The sequence below is a fragment of the Megalobrama amblycephala genome, linkage group LG22, assembly GCF_018812025.1.
Source record: "Megalobrama amblycephala isolate DHTTF-2021 linkage group LG22, ASM1881202v1, whole genome shotgun sequence".
Taxonomy (NCBI): domain Eukaryota; kingdom Metazoa; phylum Chordata; class Actinopteri; order Cypriniformes; family Xenocyprididae; genus Megalobrama; species Megalobrama amblycephala.
In genome coordinates, this window is record NC_063065.1 from 24,718,347 (window position 1) to 24,739,268 (window position 20,922).

Below are 20,922 nucleotides of genomic sequence, written 5' to 3' on the forward strand. Positions count from 1 at the left end.
CGTTAAGTGTCTATCTGCTTACTTATTTACATGTGCAGGGAAAAGCTTTCTGCCAGCATTCATGGACAAAGCTTTTCACAAGAGCACAAATTTACTGAAAATGCCATTTCACTTGTGCAACCTCAGCCTGTTTTTATTTTGGTACTGATTTGAGAAGAATAACTCTTTTCAAAGATGATGTACGTATCTAAAGTAATAAATACACCATCTTCCACAACATATCTCAATTTAAATATGGGTTATGGTGGCTTTTCAGCTAAATTAAACAGTGAAACGGCACAAAAACAACATAACATAATGTGTAATTTTATTAGATATTATTAGATAAAATCAAAACATACAAACAAAATACATTACAACATGATAAATAAACATGTTGTTTATTTATTTATTTATTTATGGGCACTTATACTAGGGTTACCACACCTCAAGACTTTTTCAGATGTTTCATTTCAAGACATTTGTCAGATTTTTTGTCCTTAAAATGCTCTAGTGTGTTGGACCAATTTTCAGATTAATGCAGTTATTATTACAGAGAGAGAGAGAGAGAGAGAGAGAGAGAGAGAGAGAGAGATAAAGCATGTGTTCTGCAGCAACTGTAAGTTTAACTGCTTCAAGAACAGTGATGTTGCTACCTCACTACTGAGAAATGTCATAGCTTTTCAGTTGTGAACCTATTTTACTGGTAAAGTTGTGGGGCAGCGCTGACAATAAGTTTCTGTGGGCATTTGTTTCCGTGTGCGCTAGTATGTCTGTACTGTGCGTACAGAGAGAGTGAGAGAAAGAGAGCAGGCTTTCATAGATAATAGAAGGTAATTTTGTGGGGAAAACATGGAAATAGTTTGTCATTTTTATCCTATTGTTTGTTATAATTATATGCTTGCAAGCCAACCAGCTGTGAGGTGAATCACAACACTGAAAACTTTGATTTGAAGAAAAAAAAGTATTTGAAAATAAAACAAAAAAACAAAGATAGAAGACTTTGTACTTAAAGGGATAGTTCACCCAAAAGTTTCTTTGTTCTGCTTTACACAAAATAAGATATTTGGAAGAATGTCTGTAACAAAGCAGATATCGCCCCACATTGATTATTATAGTAGGAAAATAAATACTATGGTAGTCAATGGGGGGCGAGATCTGCTTGGTTACAACCATTCTTCCAAATATCTTCCTTTGTGTTCAGCAGAACAAAGACATTTATACAGGTTTTGAACAACTTGAGGGTGAGTAAATAATGACAGAATTTTCATTTTTGGGTGAACTATCCCTTTAATTGCTTTAATGAGGGAAAGAACTACAATCCCATAAAGCACGGCGAACAGGATAATTGAATTAAAAACGATGGAGAAATATAAAACTACTCATTTACAATGTTGATTATATATTTATAAATAGGGTTGGGAATCAAAAATCAATTCCAATTCTGGAATAGTCAGGAATCGGATACCTGTTATAAAATAAAAATTTTGATTCCTCTTATTGATTTCTTTGTGTGCATTTTAATGTGATTTTAAACCATTCAAGCACAAGAAGACTCAAAGAAAAGCCACCTCTCATATAGTGCGCAAATACTGAATCGAGTATTCTTTAGCATTTTCAGGGTCATTTATGTCTTAAATGAACGTAAACATTTGCGAAAGAAAACATGTGTAACAGTATATTAGATCCGTGCATTCGTTCTTAAAGTGATAGCAGCCCAATAATCCTGCTTCTGTATGTGTAATTAACAATAATCAAAACAACAAAAGACAAGGAGAAAATTCACTGGCTGATCTTGACTGAATAACTTTTGTAACTATATTTCTAATGTATATTTTATTTATAAAGTGCAATGTTATTTTACATTTGATTACAATTTATTTACCTGAATACCTGAAAATCTTAAAAAAACTGTTTATTTCAATCACATCTTTGTTCAGTTGTATTTATTTGTCCTATTGCTAATTTATCTGTTCTTATTTAAGAGTGTTCACTTGTCTTTAATAATGCTTGAAATTTATATTAGACTAGTTGTTTTTGCTATGGTATTTTTGTTAAAATTTTTGTGAAAGTGTTCTTTAGCCTGTTGATTTTTGTTCATGGTATTTAGCTGCAAAGAAATGTTCTGCAAAAAGAATGATACTTAAGTTTTTTTGTTTGTTTGTTTACCTTATTGGAATCAAAACTAGAAATCGATAAGAATCGGAATCAATTTGATGACAACACATGACATTCCATTTGGAGCCAATCATGTCTTCAGAATTATGCATTTCTATGGAAACACTACTATCAACGCCTAAATGAATTTGCAGTGGTCACGTGGTACAAGTAGGAGCTCTAGGAAATTTCCTATCTCACAAGCTGTAATTACGAGCTCTACGAGGAAGTGAATGCTTTTTACAAGTTGGCAGTTCATGGCATGAACGCACCTGTAGATTGACTTGATTTCATCATTCACAGTGCTTCACGGGAGTGGGCGGAGCTAAAGAGCTATTTTGGCATGTGTTGCTTTTTTCAACTCTCCGATTGGTGTTATTTTGTGTACAGCATCATAGGTAATGTTGTTTTTCATCAGGAATTTCACTGTTAAACACAATTATCTTAAAAACAGGCTGAAATAATGCAGGCTGAAGGCTTCAGCAGAAGCAAATACCATTGAATAACAACCTCGTAGCTCACAGTACTGTAGGTTTGTCTTTAAAGGTTTATAAGTTATCATCCAAAATCAATTTCCCTGTGGATTTGTCATTTCCGGAACCTGAGTGTTGCACTCTACTCTATACCTTAAAATGATCACCAACTTAAAGCCTTCTAGTTAGTGACTTAAGTGACAATTTTCAGCGGTCTCTCTTATTTTATATGCAGGTATGCATTTTGGTATATAGACATTTTTTATTGTGTATACATTATATCGTCTTTACTTATAAGGAACGTTGAAATGATTCATTTAAACAGCAGACAATTTTAAGCAGTAATCTAATAATCTTATCAAGTGAGGAATGTTTTTTTCCCTTTTAAATTAATGGGATCAATTTGCTGTGAGCAGTTGTCTCCTCATTTCTCATCTCACACTTATCTTTGCCTATTTATCTGTTTTTCTCTGAACAGAAATCCTCCACCCACCCTACATCAACCAGAGCTCTGGTCAAACGATTTTAACGATTTTATATGCAAGTGAGTAACACAGATTAAGTGAATTTTTTATTTGCCAGTGATGTACGTAGATATAAAGTTTGATGGTTGTTAAAGTTGTGTTAGTTTTTCTTTTCTATACTGATTTTGTAGGTTAATTACTCTCATAAAGAGCTTCTCATAATGCCTCGTCATACTCCAATTAACCTCCTGCTGTTTTCCCAGAACATTGTTTGTAACTGAGTTAATCTCAACGACCTTTAGCTTGTTTGTGTTTTTCCTGAATATGGTCCTTATCAGTTGCCATTTTATGTGACATCTTGGGACATTTCAGCACAAATTCCCCCATTTTTCGATTGTGTCCCCTTCAGGTGTCTGATAAAGGATTTTGAGCTGAGGCCCAATGTGCTTGACCTTCTTCAGCATGTCTTCATCAAACAGATTGTGGGCCGAGAGAGGACGCTGCAGAAGCAGCTGATGGAACTAATCGACCTCAACCAGCAAATTGGCGTTATTGAGAAAACAAGGTAGAAAGACATAAAAATCAGCTCTAGTGCTTTCTGTGAGTAGTCTTGCATATCCAGACCTTTGCCTGATGCATAAGGTCTGGGCTCTATAGCCACTGCATTTGGCCAAGGGCCAACCCTTAGTCAGGAAGAGGACTTCAGACTTATAGGCCCTGTTTACACCTGGTATTAAGATTAATTTTGGTCAATCAGCTCACAAGTGGACGATGCTGAATACAGGGTCTAAAATGTTTTGAGTTTGTCCACTTTTGAACACTTCTAGAGGTAGTCAAAAACGTGTTTGACTTTCTTGTCAACGCTCGCGTAGTCGAACGTGTTCGAACATCCCCAAAAGACTGCCTACTCTCCACCCTCTGACTTAATGCGTAAACATTATGGGAAGCGAAAAATGTACTTAGCACAATGTTCTCTCACCATTCCTGATTTCTAACATGCACTCACATCGTTTGCCTTGGACTTGCGGCTATCAGAGCAGAAATTAATATTGCTCTGAGTGCATTCCTTTGTAAATTGCCTGAGCTTATTTCGTCCATTAGATTGAAAGATCTGAAAAAGGCCATACATTTACCCGCCCACAGACCCTCCCCTCAAAGAAATCAGCACAGAAGTGGTTAAAAGTGGACAAAAGAGACAGATTAAAACACCAGGTGTAAATGGGTACATGTCTCCCACTTCTACTTGTGTAACCAAAACGCATCTTTATACCAGGTGTAAACAGGGCCATCATTTCTTTTTATTTTAAAGCTTACATAAATATGTACATAAAAATATGGGATCTCTGATGACTGCAGTACTAACCATTGTGGCTGGACCGGTTAGAGGGGCCGAGACCCCCATCACATCCCCTGCTATGCCTCTAAGATATTAATTTTATTTTTATCATTTAAGCCATCTCGGAAATACAGAAAGGAGAGACAGTGATGCCAGGTATGAGATATTGACTGTCACATGGGCTAGATCAACCCTACTTCCTGTGGATGTAGCAGTAGCAGCTTTCTGTCTCTGGCCATGTGTTGTGGCAACTCCCCTTGTGACTTTCCCAGAAGTGTTTATTGTGTACCCAATGTTGTGTTCTTGTGTTTTCACAAAAGTTAAATGTGTAAATACATGGTCTGGACCAACGTTATGGGTCTGCCTACACTAGATACTTTACCTAGCATTTAATTCAACTACATTACAAACATGAACTTTGTCTACATAGGATGCTACCTTCTTAGACAGCATTTGTTACTCAAAAGAAGTATGTGAGGGCTTGCCATTAGCATGTTGCTAAGCTAACATTTGTGTTTGATGTGAAAGACAGAAATTTTGGGTAAACTAGTTCAGCTATATTATTTATTGGTAAAACTAGATTAGAGATATTTTAATAATAGGCTACTATTTAGTATTAAAAAAAAAGCATGGTCAGCATTTCTTTGTTAGCATAGTTGCTGAGCCTTTAGCCATTTTTAAGAAACGGCTAAAGATGCATCTTTTTCCATCAACACTTGACCCATTAATAATAACACTTACTATTATATTCTGTATGTCTAATTATTTTTTATTTATTTACAGTGGTGGTCAGAATTATTGGCACCCTTGGTAAATATGATAAAAAATGACTGTAAAAATAAATTTGAATTGTTTATCCTTTTGATCTTTAATTCATAAAATTAGCAAAAATCTAACATGTCATTGAAGGAAAAGAATTGAAAGTGGGGGGAAAGTCACATTATGAAATAAATGTTTTTCTCCAAAACACTTTGGCCACAATTATTGGTACCCATAGAATATTTTATGAGTAAAATATCTCTGAAGTATATTCCCATTCATATTTACATTTTTTTTAGTACACCAGGGTGATCATGAACATGAAATTGTCCAGCCGAGACTTCCTGTTCCATGGGAGTATAAACATGAGGAAACACAAAGGTCAAATTCCCTTAAACATTCATCACAATGAGTAAAACCAAACAATATAGTTCTGATGTGCAGCAAAAGATTGTTGAGCTTCACAAAATAGAAAGTGGCTGTAAAAAAATAGCTAAAGCACTGAAAATCCCCATTTCCACCATCAGGGCAGTAATTGAGAAGTTCCAGTTAACTAAAGATGTTACAAATCTGCCTGGAAGAGGATGAGTGTCTAAATCGTCCTAATGCATGGTGAGAAGGAAAGTTTGAGTGGCCAAAGACTCTCCAAGGATCACAGCTGGAGAATTGCAGAGATTAGTTGAGTCTTGAGTCTCAGAAAGCCTAAAAAAAATGTATCAAGCAGCACCTACATCCCCACAAGTTGTTCGGGAGGGTTTCAAGAAAAATCCTCTGCTCTTATTCAGAATCAATCTCCAGCATATTCAGTTGTCAGTCAAGACTGGAACTTCAAATGGTGACCTGGCTTCTATGGTCAGATGAAACTAAAAAAAGAGCTTTTTGGCAGCAAACCCACCAGATGGGTTTGGTGCACACATGGATAAAAGTACCCCATGCCCACGGTTAAATATACTGCTGGATCTTTAATGTTGTGAGCCTGTTTTTCTGCTGGAGGTCCTGGACAACTTGTTCAGATACATGGTATCATGGATTCTATCAAATACTAACAGATAAAAATTCAAAACCTGACCGCTTCTGCTAGAAATCCAACAATGGGCCATGGTTGGATCTTCCATCAGGACAATGATCCAAAACAAACATCAAAACCAACACAAAAATGTGTCACTGAGCCCAATATGAAGGGTCTGGAGAGATTCTGCTAGAAATCCGCTTCTGCTAGAAATCCAACAATGGGCCATAGTTGGATCTTCCATCAGGACAATGATCCAAAACAAACATCAAAACCAACACAAAAATGTGTCACTGAGCCCAATATGAAGGATCTGGAGAGATTCTGCATGAAGGAATGGTCTCTGATCTCTTGTCAGGTGTCCTCCAAACTCATCAGGCATTATAGAAGAGTGAGAGCTGTTTTCTTGGCAAAAGGAGGTTGCAAAAATTATTGAATAAAAGGGAGCCACTAATTGTGTCCAATGTGTTTTGGAGAAAAACATTTATTTCATAATGTGACTTTCCCCCCACTTTCAATTCTTTTTCTTCAATGAAAGGTTAGACTTTTGCTAATTTTATGAATTAAAGATCAAAAGGATAAACAATGCAGATTTATTTTTACAGTCATCTTTGATCATATTTACCAATGGGTGCCAATAATTCTGACCACCACTGTATTTAAAAAAAAACCTTGCTACATGTACTGTGTTAGACTAAGGACTTACATATTGTTACCCTATTGTTGGTTTAATTGCTTCAGTTATTCTCCTCATTTGGTGTAAAGCGTCTTCTAAATTATTAAATTTAAATGTAGCATATTCAACAATTTTTTTTTCTTGCCTCAATCCATTTTAATATTTATGTTGTGTAGATTTTGAAACAAAGCTATAGAGTAGAATAACCTTGAAATAAAGATTGAAATTAGTTATAGTGCTCTTCAAATGACTTGGGTAAGAAAGCAATTTTTATGTAACTATTGATTTTTATTTCATCATTATCTTTAATGCCTTTATCAATAATTCCAACAAGGTAATTTGTGTGAGTAATTTATGTGATTTTAACTTTCATGGTTGTTTTTCAAAGACTATAATCGTTTGTTGCAGGCATGAGCGTATCCACACCAAAAAAGGCAGCCATATGAAGTCTCAAAGTCAAACGTGTGACGACGTGGATGATCTGGCAACCCTAGAGGTTCTAGATGAAGTAAGAATATATACGGACCGCACAAGAGAAAGGCCACAGCACACACACATACACACACTTTTGATCATCAATACATAGACTAAGGAAAGACAGGAAATTTTCCATCCTGCTGTCAGACAGCCCATTCATTTCAGCTGGAATTTTTCTTACATTTTCCTGGAGCATTTTTCAGAGGGACTGTCAAGTGACCATAACTCATCCTAGCAGTCTTATATTTTAACTGTCAAGTAAATAAATAGACAGATTAGTGAACAATAACAGAGTTTGTATTGAAACACATTTAAGGTGATCTATCAGTTCAGAGGGTCTCATTGACACTAGATATATTTTCTCATCCATTATGGTAGCAGTTCTGACAGGAAGATCTTGAATTATGCCTGTGTCCTTGGACTGATGTCACCAGATGGAGACCTGTGATGTGTGTAACTGTCTTGAATGGTCATATTGGCCGCATATGGCAACAAAATGTACACAGAGTGCAGTAATCACAATGTAAAGAGCTATGAATGCAGTAGTCAGATAATGAATCATCTTACTGTGTCTAGGTTCGGTCATGCATGAAAATGCAGACTCCTGTGCGGTATTGGTGGTTATTTTGTTGTGCAGTGGCGTGCAGTGGTTTGATGGGATGGCCATCTGTGATGTGTAATTGTTTCTCTGTTAGAACACAATCACCGAACAGCTACAGAGACGTTACGCAAAGGAGCACGTCTACACCTATGTTGGAGACATTCTTATAGCGGTCAATCCATTCCAGAAAACGGAGCTATACACGCCTGAGGTGCGTGTATAATATTTCATTATGGATGCCATCAACATTTCATAGTCAGCTACATTCCATTTGCTACCAAATCTCTCATTCACTTTCTGTCTCACCTGTCAGTGTGTTTTGTGTCATTGTACCTTCTGCAGAAAGAGAGTATATTTCATTTCCCTTTTTCATTCATTCACATGCTCTCCACACTTTAGCATACCTTTAAAGAGAGTACTTATTACGGAAATATACTTTAAAAGTATAAAGTGCAGACTGAATTAAATGTTTCCAGGCAATTTAGCTAATTAAATGTTCATTACAATTAAATGAAAATGTATTATTTTTTTTTTTTATGCAATTAGCTGAACTTTGCAGTGCTTTTTGACCCACTTAAAGGGATAGTTTATCTAAAAATGAAAATTTTGTCATCATTTACTCACCCTCAAGTTGTTCCAAACCTGTATGAATTTCTTTCTTCTGCTTAATACAGAATAAGATATTTTGAAGAATTTGGGTAACCAAACAATTCATAGGCCCCACTCACTTCCATATTATGGGAAAAAAAATACTATGGAAGTGAGTGGGGCCAATCAACTGTTTGATTACCAACATTCTTCAAAATTCTCTTGTGTTCAGCAGAAGAAAGAAATTCATACAGATTTGGGGCAACTTGAGAGTGAGTAAACGATGACAGAATTTTCATTTTTTTTTGGGTAAACTATCCCTTTAAGTATGCTGGGAAACTCTTGTGCTTATTTGTATTGAATGTGCATTCATAGTGTACTTCAAATCTAAAAAGTCTATTTAAACTTTTTGATTTTAAAGCAATCACACTAATAATTTTAACCTTACAGTTAACTTGCATTAAAGGATTAGTTGACTTTAGAATTAAAATTTCCTGTTAATTTACTCACCCCCATGTCATCCAGGATGTTTGGCTTTCTTTCTTCAGTTGAAAAGAAATTAACGTTTTTGAGGAAAACATTCCAGGATTTTTCTCCATATAGTTGAATTCACCAGGGTACAACGGGTTGAACGGGTCCATATTGTAGTTTCAGTCTGCTTCAAAAGGCTCTACACCAGTGTTTCTCAACCAGGGGTCCATAGACCCCTAGTGGTCCTTGACATAAAGCCAGGGGGTCCTTATAAAATATCTGAATATGAATTTTTGTATATATTGACATTTAACATGTTCCCATAAAAGAAGAAGGTAATATATGTATAATATAACTGACTATATGACTAAATATAGGACAAATCAACTAACGTAGTAATAAATTATACTTTATTACATTTGGTCGTCACAAAGTCTTATTCTGGGGTCCTTGAAGTTGGTTCCAAATATGATGGGGGTCCATTACTCAAAAAAGGTTGAGAATCACTGCTCTACACGATCCCAGCCGAGGAATAAGGGTCCTGTCTAACTAAACAAAACAAAAAAATAATAATAATAATATACGTTTTAACCACAAATGGTCATCTTGCACTGTTCTGCGATGCGCCACGCATTACGTTATCTTGTCGGAAAGGTCATGCGTGACGTAGGTGGAAGTACTGCGGCAGGGCGAAAAACTCCATCTCATTTTCTCCTCCAACTTCAAAATCGTCTGACATCATTCACTCTAAAAAAAATGCTGGGTTAAAAACAACCCAAGTTGGGTTGAAAATGGACAAACTCAGTGAATGGGTTGTTTTAACCCAGCGGCTGGGTTAAATGTTTGCCCAACCTGCTGGGTAGTTCTATTTAACTCAACTATTGTTTAAAAATGAATGTATTGCTTGATTAAAAGGAACCCAAAGTATGTTGTAAATTAACATTTATTAGTATGTTTAATAAATGAACATTTGTGAAGTTTAATGAATGAATAAACATTTATTAAATTGCTTATTAATAAATGTTCACCTTTTGATTATTATTGTTGCCTCTATGTGTCTGATTTTTTATTTCAAACCTATTTTGTGTTCTTTTTAAGCTAGCCATATAGTAATTTTTAAACAATAGTTGAGTTAAATAAAACTGTCCAGCACGTGTCAATGTCGCAAACATTTAACCCAACCGCTGGGCTAAAACAACCCATTCGCTGGGTTTGTCCATTTTCAACCTAACTTAGGTTGTTTTTAACCCAGCATTTTTTAGACTGTTGTTTTACCTTTTTCTATAAAGGGCGTTTGACTTAGTCTTTGTATGTTCGCTTTGTAAACACTTGATCTGTACTTTCGCCTACGTCGCGCGTAACTTTCAAATGTGATTATGTAATGCATGGCGCATCACAGAACAGTGCAAGATGAGCATTTGTGGTTAAAAATTATATACATTTTTATTTTTTTTATAAAATGACCAATCGTTTCACTAGACAAGCCCCTTATTCCTCGGCTGGGATCATGTAGAGCCATTTGAAGCTGCATTGAAACTGTAATTTGGACCTTCAACCCGTTGAACCCCAGTGAAGTCCACTATATGGAGAAAAATCCTGTAATGTTTTCGTCAAAAACCTTAGTTTCTTTTCGACTGAAGAAAGTTAAGTCATAAACATCTTGGATGATATGGGGGTGAGTAAACTATCAGGGAATTTTAATTCTGAAGTGAACTAATCCTTTAATCTAGCAAGCTTATCCAACATACTGACAACAACCACTCAGAACACCGTAGCAGCCGTATAGCAATGCCCTGACAACCCCCTTGAACACCCAAAGCTACTGCATAGCAATGCCCAAGCAACCATTCATAACAGCTTAGCAATAGCAATATGCTAAAAACACTTTGAACATCAAAGCAGCCATTTAGGATTGCTATTTGGGCATCTGGAATACCCTAGCAACCACATAGAACATTGTTAAAATACCTTAGCAACTGCTTAGCAAAGTGCCAAAAACCTCTCAGACCACCCTAGCAACCCCATTAAAACATGCTGACAACTACTCAGAACACCCAGGCAAACACATAGCAATGCCCTAAATACTTTAGCATAGTGGAGATTGTGTGTTTTATATGGGAAAGCACCACTCTGATTTTTGTTTCAGGAAATGTGAGTCTAACCATCAAATGAGTCAAGCACAGTTGTTGAATACCTTGTTTCTCTGACAGCATTCCAAGAGTTACATTGGAGCCAAAAGAACGTCCAACCCTCCTCATATATATGCAGTCGCAGACATCGCATATCAATCCATGGTGTCCTATAATGCTGATCAGGTAGAGTATGTTCCTCTATGAGCTGCTGGAGTGTATCAGTCATGGTCTGAACTGTATTCGTCTCTGTGTTCAGTGCATTGTTATCAGCGGAGAGAGCGGCGCAGGGAAAACAGAGAGTGCCCACCTGTTAGTCCAACAGCTGACCGTCCTCGGAAAGGTTTGGAGAGCAGCTTTATGTTCTCACTGCTTTATTATGACAAGTTTTAGTCATACAATTTCTCTCATGTCACTTCATCCTTTTTTTCTTCTCAGAAAATACAATACTTTCAACTCAAGTCAATTTTATGCCCATTTATTGGGAAGTAGCCATGTAATAAGTGTGTGTTTTGTCCTGATCACTTTTATTTCACAATAATGTCTATCTGACCAGCTCTTTTTGTATTTTTGTTTTTCTTCAGGCCAACAATCGGACCCTCCAGGAGAAGATTTTGCTGGTCAATGGTCTGGTGGAGGCCTTTGGAAATGCCTGCACTGTGATCAATGATAACTCCAGTCGCTTTGGGAAGTATCTGGAGATGAAGTTCACCTGTGGAGGTACAGTGGTGGGAGCTCAGATCTCAGAATACCTCCTGGAGAAGTCTCGGGTCGTACACCAGGCTGTGTAAGAGTCCACTCATCGCATATGGCCTTGACCATGAAGCTGAAGCCAAATTCAGCATGCATACCAAATTAAATATCATGATAAGGATTGATCAAAATGACTGATTTTGTTTAATAGTTATCCTGTTTTATCAGTTAGCACTTTCAATGAATAGGGTGAATAGGGTACATCATTTAGGGTACAAAAAGAAAAAAAATAATTTAATACTATTATTAAAAATCAATTAATAATATTTTTCAACAATTTTTTTGACTGATTATATAAACATACTTATATAAACATGATTATATAAACATACTAAATACAGTAATATATATATATATATGTATATATGTGTGTGTGTGTGTGTGTGTGTGTGTGTGTGTGTGTGTGTATGTATGTGGGGACATTTGAACCCCAAAATATAAGGATTTTAAAGGAAAACATTTGTTTAAGCACAATAAGATATAAAAGAGAACTTAGTTTAGTACTCACACGCTGTTTAACAGGTTTTTAGTGTGCTCGTGCTTCGGGAGAATGTGCTTTTTTTTTCTTACAATAATTTTGGTAACATGTTTGAATGGTGGATGGTTGAGCTTGATGAATGCAGTCAAGACTACAATATTTGTGTGTGTGTGTATATATATATATATATATATATATATATAATATAATATATAAAAAGTATTTACTTTCCTCTGTTTACTTGACATTGTTTACCACCAGTAATTTTACTCAATTGCTGAGATGCTAAAATCCATCCTATAACCAAGCATTCTTTTTATTAGAGGGGAGCGTAACTTTCACATCTTCTACTATATCTATGCCGGTCTGGCAGAGAGGAAGAAACTCGGCCACTACAAGCTGTCAGACAGCAAAACTCCAAAGTAAGTTCTTGAACACCTGATAACAGCCTGCTGTTTTTATCTCTATCCTCTTTGACATCCTCTTTTCTATTTTGTACTCTTTGTTTTTCTCAATTCCAGGTATCTCCACAATGAGAATGTTAAATTAGTGCCTGACATTGTGGGCAATGCCTTCTACAAGGAGCAGTTTGAGACTGTGGAGCAGTGCTTCAAAGTCATTGGCTTCACCCTAGAGGTACACAAACCTATCACATGAAGTGCTTACGATATAAAAAATAAGGGTTCAAGAATACTAGTAGTGACATTTTTAATAAGTGTTCTTTGCTGCAAAGAACCTTTATTTTTGTACTGTCATTTCAATACCATGTGTCATTTAGAACATTAGAATTCTTAAATTGGAGGCGACAGCACTGACTGTTGTTGAACTAAATTGCAAATGTTGCTTCTTTTGGAGAAGGTACATTAACTACATAAGGTACATCATTTAGTGCATTACTAAATAATGAAGGGTAATAGGTAGGAGGAACGCTGATGTGCAGGGACCATGAGAACAGCCTGTCTGTCCATTCAGGCCCAGTGCTCTGAACACTGATGATGGCCTATGTGGAGGGTTATGTAGAAGTTGTGACCCAGTGCTCTAATGCCATCAGTCTCCACAATTAGCATCAAGCGAATCAATGATGCATGCTGGAATACATTGCCAGGGCCCATTTTGTCTGAAAGGCCACATTCAAGCTTATCAGTGAAATAAGATATCCCAAGATCATGAAACTATCACAACAGAGCACAACAGTCGGGTTATGGAAGTAAAAACCCAATTAATTTTCTTTATACAGAAATGTAACCACATGAGGTTGTTAAGCGAAAGTATATTTTAGAAGCTACAAAGAAGAAATGATGTAAGCAGCTGAATTCTTGTGAAGAACTACACAATGAAAACAGAATTCACTGCAAAAGCTCAGCAGTAACCGTCCACTGGCATACATCCTTAGATGTATCATATATATTTGTATATATTAGAATAAACTTAAAGGGTTAGTTCACCACAAAACAAAAATTCTGTCATTAATTACTCACCCTCATGTCGTTCCACACCCATAAGACCTTTGTTCATCTTCGGAACACAAATTAAGATATTTTTTATGAAATCCGAGAGGTATATGACTCGTCCATAGACAGCAATATAATCAACACTTTCAAGGGCCAAACTAAAGACATCATTAAAACCGTCAACATGACTGCAGTGGTTCGACCTTAAAGGTCCCGTTTTTCGTGGTTTTTTGAAGCTTTGATTGTGTTTATAGTTTGCAATATAACATGTGTTCATGTTTCGCGTGTAAAAAAACACAGTATTTTTCACATAATTTACTTATCTGTATACCGCTGTTTCCACTGTCATAAAAACGGGCTGATGACTTCCTTGTTCTATGAAGTCCCTCCTTCAGAAATACGTAACGAGTTCTGATTGGGCCAGCGGTTCCTGTGTTGTGATTCGACAGCAGTTTAGCGCATCTTGCCTGGAAAAGTCACGCCTCTTACCATAACGTGGAGATGCACGCGCTCAGTGTTATTGTAAACATGTCTTTAATTTTACCCTATCAATTTGAGCCGGAATCAGACCCGATGATTGGACTGCGGGATGAAAATAACAGCGTTTCGACGACATGGCGACAAACACACTCTACAAACGCAACTCTTGTGTATTCCTGTGGGCGGAGGTTAGTCAAAAAACTGTTTTAGTGACGTCATTAAAGAAGGAAGTAGAGGGATGTAGTCCAAACTGGCCGTTCGATGTAGGCGACTTCTGTTAAATAAAATATCTCGCTTGGCATTGAACTTTGAGCTTTAAAATTTTACAGATTTTATTTATACTCTAACAACAACATTACACACTAACTAAAGTTTGAAACATGGGATCACGAAGAACGGGACCTTTAAAGGTGCCCTAGAATCAAAAATTGAATTTACCTTGGCATAGTTGAATAACAAGAGTTCAGTACATGGAAATGACATACAGTGAGTATCAAAAACCATTGTTTCCTCCTTCTTATGTAAATCTCATTTGTTTAAAAGACCTCCGAAGAACAGGCGAATCTCAACATAACACCGACTGTTACATAACATTCGGGATCATTAATATGTATGACCCCCATATTTGCATATGCCAGCTCATGTTCAAGGCATTACACAAGGGCAGGACGTCTGGATGTGCACAGCTGAATCATCAGACTAGGTAAGCAAACAAGAACAATAGCGAAAAATGGCAGATGGAGCGATAATAACTGACATGATCCATGATTACATGATATTTTTAGTGATATTTGTAAATTGTCTTTCTAAATGTTTCGTTAGCATGTTGCTAATATACTGTTAAATGTGGTTAAAGTTACCATAGTTTATTACTGTATTCGCGGAGACAAGAGAGCCGTCGCTATTTTCATTTTTAAACACTTGCAGTCTGTATAATGCATAAACACATCTTCATTCTTTATAAATCTCTCCAACAGTGCTTTAGCCACGAAGCACCATCAAACTCATTCAGAATCAAATGTAAACATCCAAATAAATACTATACTCACATGATCCGACGCATGCATGCAGTATGCATGACGAACATCTTGTAAAGATCCATTTGAGGGTTATATTAGCTGTGTGAACTTTGTAAGTGCACTGTATTATAGTCGAGAGCTGGGGGGGTAGGGAGCGCGCGATTTAAAGGAGCCGCAGCCTGAATCGGTGCATAGTTAATGATGTCCCAAAATAGGCAGTTAAAAAAACGTATTAAAAAAAATCAATGGGGTATTTTGAGCTGAAACACAGACACATTCAAGGGACACCTTAGACTTATATTACATCTTGTAAAAAATGGTTCTAGGGCACCTTTAATTTTATGAAATGACAAGAATACTTTTTGTGCGCAAAAACAAAACAAAAATAACGACTTTATTCAACAATATCTTCTCCAGTTTTTAAAGTTATCTTTCACAATGTTTGTTTATCTTATCTTTAACCATTGGTTAATGGCTCTTTAATGGAATATTTCATAACCAGTCCAACATCTGAGTTATGAAATGTGAATGTTTTCTATAGGAAGCTTATTCTATCTCTGTAATGTCAGTTTAAGTTTCCATTTCTCGAGGGAGATAGAAGTAATCACAGGCATTTGACTGACATGACTTTGACTGCTGTGACATTACTAAACACGGTATTCTTAAGGGAATCCACATAATCGAATAGACAGACATGGCAATGTGCCACTTTATATTATCTGCTATGCTACATTTGCAGAAATACGCAGCATATTCATTCCTCTGGGTCAGGATGCTTAAATGCAGATGTTATTAGTTGTGATGTCCTGTAATAAATCATGTTATTTATGCTTGATGTCTCTTCTGTGGTACTTTTAAATTAATACATTTTATTTATTCATTAATATGACCAACGGCGGTGCATTTGTATGTCATAATTTCATCAGGAGCTCGGAAGCGTGTACAGTATCTTAGCTGGGATCCTAAATGCAGGTGATGTCGAGTTCACATCAGTGGCTTCTGAACATCAGACGGACAAAAGCAACATTTCCAACATGGCAGTGCTAGAGAGTGGTAAGAATTAACACACATTCCAGTTTTTTCAAGGCTGACCTTTCTCTCTGTACAACACAACCTCTTGATCTGAGCCTGAGCACAGTTATATAATCGTTCATGGGCATTGTGTGTTTATATAATTCTGAAGAGCCACAAAAAATACTGGGTAAATCCCTATTTGCATCCCTCCTGAAAAAAAAAAAAAACCCAAAACAAGCCTAAGGTGGTTTATTGCTCTTAACTGACTTAATAGTTTTAGAGGGTTTAAGGGCACTTTTGCCCAGCTTATCCAGACCAGTTTATTCAACTTAAACCAGCAAACCACATTTGACTAGTTCAAGGGGAATTTTGTTTGTTTAAGTCATCATGGGTAGTAAATAGTATGGTATTGCAGGGTTAGTGCATCTCAAATTATACTGGGTTGATTTCCTAAAGTGTCTAGATAATTTCACCCACCCTAAAGTGTCTAGATAATTTAACCCCTTGTGCTACAGTTGGGAAGGGGTTTGTGGGTTTGTGATGATTCGCCATTTCTGTTGCAGGGAAATCAAAATTGTGTATGGTATGAGACAGCAGTTTTAAATATTTGAACCTAAAAGTATATCATAACTAGTGAAGTGCACAATTAATGATTATTACAAGTATGTAATTTGGGATGCGGCTCCAGTCACACACCATTTATACTATATAGCAGTGGTTCCCACATTTTCCCATGGTCATTAATCCGTGACCCGATTTTATTAGGAATTTGAAATAATTACTAAAAGAATTTAAAAAAAATTGTGTGTGTATGTGTGTATGTGTATCATTAGCCTTTAAAAATTATAATAAATTTGCTTTTTAAAAACCAAGCACATTTATTACACAAAAACGGTTGACACACACACAAGTACCATCCTACGTTACTTAACATACATATAAATTGTAAGAATACAACTAATACTGAAGAATAAACAGTACAAAATACCGCTATTAAATAGCAGTCCCAAACTAGTTTTTGTTAGTACAAAAAAGTTGGTAAATTGATATGAGCCACCACAGTCATTTAAAAATATACAAAATATCACAAAGTGAAAATAAAGTGGCATTTTGGGGTTATGGAAACAACAGTTAGGATGGTAAAAATACCCTAAAGTCTGGAAACTGCTCATACCTGCATGCAAAAAACAACCAGTGGCAACAGTGTAAAATTAGCCTTTCCCACACGTCTTTCAAAATAAAAGTCTCACATCAGAAAAACATAGAATTACATTTGTTGTTGTTTCTTTGACTGCACACTCCGCGACCCACTCAAAACGGTCTCCCCACCAGTTGATAAACACTGCTATATAGAATATCTGTGTAGGATTAGTGCAAGAGTGGTTACCCTCCTGGTCCTGGAGAGCCAAGGCACAGTTCAGCTCCAACCCTGATAAAAACTCACCTGCCTGTAGCTTCCTAGCAAAGCCACTTAAAGGCAAGCCTGCAAGGTTTAGCCAAAAAAGCGTAACAGCTAATGCTAATGCCCCGCCCCGGCGGTACGCAGGGAAGGAGACCAGAGGCCGTTTTTTGAATGGAAGTCAATGGATGAGAGGCTGATTAAACAGCTTTTGTGGGGAAATAGCTAATCATTTAATTAATGGACAGTCTGTTTGCTAATCTTCAACATGTTTTACACTAAACAATACTTTCGTTGGGAACTATATGTAGATTTTAGCTTGATAAAAATGTATTTTTTTAAGAGAAAGCAGCCTAGGGAATGTTGCGACTGACGTCACTGCCATTACACGATAGGCTGAGAGGTGCCGCACGTGATTGAGTTAGCTGTTACGCTTTCTCCAGTGGTAACAGACCCTCTTATCTCCCTATTATATACAATCTCTGTTCCTAGTCACCCTTCAGACCTTTATTAGCTTGTTCAGGTGTGTTTGATTAGGGTTGAAGCAAAACTGCAGGACTGAGGCTTTCCAGGACTGACGTTCACCAACCTTGATTAATGTGTCCCAAATCGAGTGATAACTAAAACTAAAACTATTAAAAATGTTTTTTGAAATTTTGAAATAAAACTTAAATAAAATAAAATATAGGCTATTTAGATGAAAAACCTAAACTTGGCAACTAACTGAAATAAGTTGATTTTGAAGTACTAAAATTACTTAAAGTAAAATTAAATCTGAAAATATAAAAATAAAAGTTAATTCAAAATATTAATAAATATTACAATAGTATAAAAAATATACAGTATTAGCCTAGCAAAGGGCTTTTCGAATTAGTTTTATGGTAATTAATTTGGCTAAATGCTAAAGCTAACAGAATGTAAAAGAAATGAGTTTTTCTGAGACACTATTATAGTTTTTATTAATATTATTGAATTAGTTTTTACTTTTTATTTCTGTTTTCATTTTAACATTTCTTGTGTGTCATTTTTTTTTGTTATTTTTAAAATGTCTGTATATTTTTTTTTTTTTTTTTTATTTGAGTTTTAGTTATCTTAGTGCATCAAGTTAAACAAAATGAAAATAAGACATGTTGGCAACTAAAATGAGATAAAATAATTTTTTATTGTCTTTCAAATAATGAAAGTTTTTTTTTTTTTCTTTTTTAACTATATAATAACCTCTGGTTTGTGGGATACAATTTTGCAGCGTATGCATTTCATGAGATGCGTAGCATGTCCCAAAACTGGTGTACTGGCTTGTCACATGTACTGAAAGTATGTACTTTATAATCACCAGTGTAGTACTTACTTTTTGTACTCCTAAATTTAATCACATTGTTATGTTTGTATGTGCAGCTGCTTCACTGCTGTGTATCCGTGCGGATGAGCTACAGGAAGCCCTGACCTCTCACTGTGTGGTCACACGGGGCGAAACCATTGTCAGGTCAAACACAGTGGAGAAGGCCACTGAGGTGCGGGACGCCATGGGCAAAGCCCTCTATGGACGCCTGTTCAGCTGGATCGTCAACCGCATCAACTCTCTCCTGAAACCGGACAACCAGTCAGGGTGAGAGAAAGAGAGCGTGCCTAAACTGTGCTTGGATTTGCCAAGATTTCAATGTTTGCAATCAAAAATCTAAAATCTCAATATAAACATTTGCATCAAATTGATCATTCAATACAAGGATAGATACAACTATGAAAGCTTGTTTCTCCCACTGAATCAAAATAACAAAAGGTAATTGAGACTTTTTCTCACAATGCTGACTTTTTTTTCTCAGAATTGCATGATATAAACTCACAATAGTGAGTTATAAAGTCAGAATTGCGTTATATAAACTAATTGTGTGTTATAAAGTCAGAATTGTGAGTTTATATCTTGTAATTCTGACTTTATATCTCTCAATTGTGACTATATACTGCAATTCTGACTTTATAACTCATAATTCTGACTTTGTAATTCCACAATTCTGACTTTATATCTTGCAATTGTGACTTAATATTCACTCAATTTTGAGAAAAAAAGTCAGAATTGCGCAATTATCTTTTTTTTTTATTATTCTGAGGCGGAAAAAAGCTTCCTATATAAAAAGTCTCCTAATTGACCAAATACTAGAAAGAATTGGCAGAGGCTGAAGTGTAAATAACAATAGATGCTATTTACTCTGTGAAAATAGCAGTATTTTCTTTGCAGTAAGTGTAAATAGTTGTTAGATGCTATTTGAATGCTGAAAAGAAATAATGACAGCTATTTAATATTAGCATTTTTAAAATTCTATATAAAAAGTGTCCTAATTCTATCCTTGTATTTCTCTCCAGAGAGGAAGGCAAGGGTCTGAACATCGGCATCCTGGACATCTTCGGCTTTGAAAACTTTAAGAGGAACTCTTTTGAACAGCTCTGCATCAACATCGCCAATGAGCAGATCCAATTCTACTTTAACCAGCACATCTTCGCCTGGGAGCAGGTACATCCTGACTCTGATAAAGTCATCTCATCCAATCCTGAATAGTTTGTGAGCTTTTATGCCTTTTGGGAACATTTTTATTTCTCTTCCTCAGCATAACCTTATTTCCATCTAAATGGTGATAACACCTCATCATTTATCGTTTCACAGTGCTGTGAGAGAGGGAGGGAAGGGGAGCAGAATATTCAGTTTTCTTTTTACGCAGACAAGCGTGGCAATTCCCCAGACTGACTAGACTGACTGTAGCCTTGGGGGGAAAGTGATTTGGTGCCTCTAAACGTTTGAGACTAACCCACATTAGTGCCTTCATAAATCATCTGAAACAAGGTTTACGTCAGGTTTACGCTGACTTTGCTGGTGTTTCTATAAGCGGACAGCAAATGCTGCTTTATGTAAATGTGTGAGTGTGAAGTTCACATATCTGTGGTTTGATGGCATAATTCATTGGTATTTATGTGGGTAAATCTTCACAAAAACATAAAGAAATGCCTAGGTCATATATAATGAAAACATACTATAATATTTTTATTCTTAAAAATATCAGAATAAAACATTCCACTACAAAAATATACAGTTATTTCCTATTTTACTTTTGAATAGATTATTATTATTATTTGTAATTATATTTTTTATCAGTGATGATTCTTATAGATTTTCATGGATTCTTATTACTGTAATACAGTACTATACATACTATAATAAC

General features: G+C 36.0%; 1 protein-coding gene across 1 annotated transcript in view; it reads left to right on the plus strand.

The window, feature by feature from the left end:
• The window catches only part of myo3a (myosin IIIA), a 128,362-nt gene that overhangs the window by 72,874 nt on the left and 34,566 nt on the right, over nt 1-20,922 (plus strand). Inside the window, 12 exon segments of the mRNA XM_048174702.1 lie at nt 3,088-3,153; nt 3,483-3,638; nt 7,262-7,361; nt 8,026-8,142; nt 11,201-11,305; nt 11,379-11,462; nt 11,704-11,906; nt 12,674-12,772; nt 12,872-12,986; nt 16,227-16,353; nt 19,109-19,319; nt 20,072-20,219. Coding sequence (XP_048030659.1) covers nt 3,088-3,153; nt 3,483-3,638; nt 7,262-7,361; nt 8,026-8,142; nt 11,201-11,305; nt 11,379-11,462; nt 11,704-11,906; nt 12,674-12,772; nt 12,872-12,986; nt 16,227-16,353; nt 19,109-19,319; nt 20,072-20,219 — 1,531 coding nt within the window.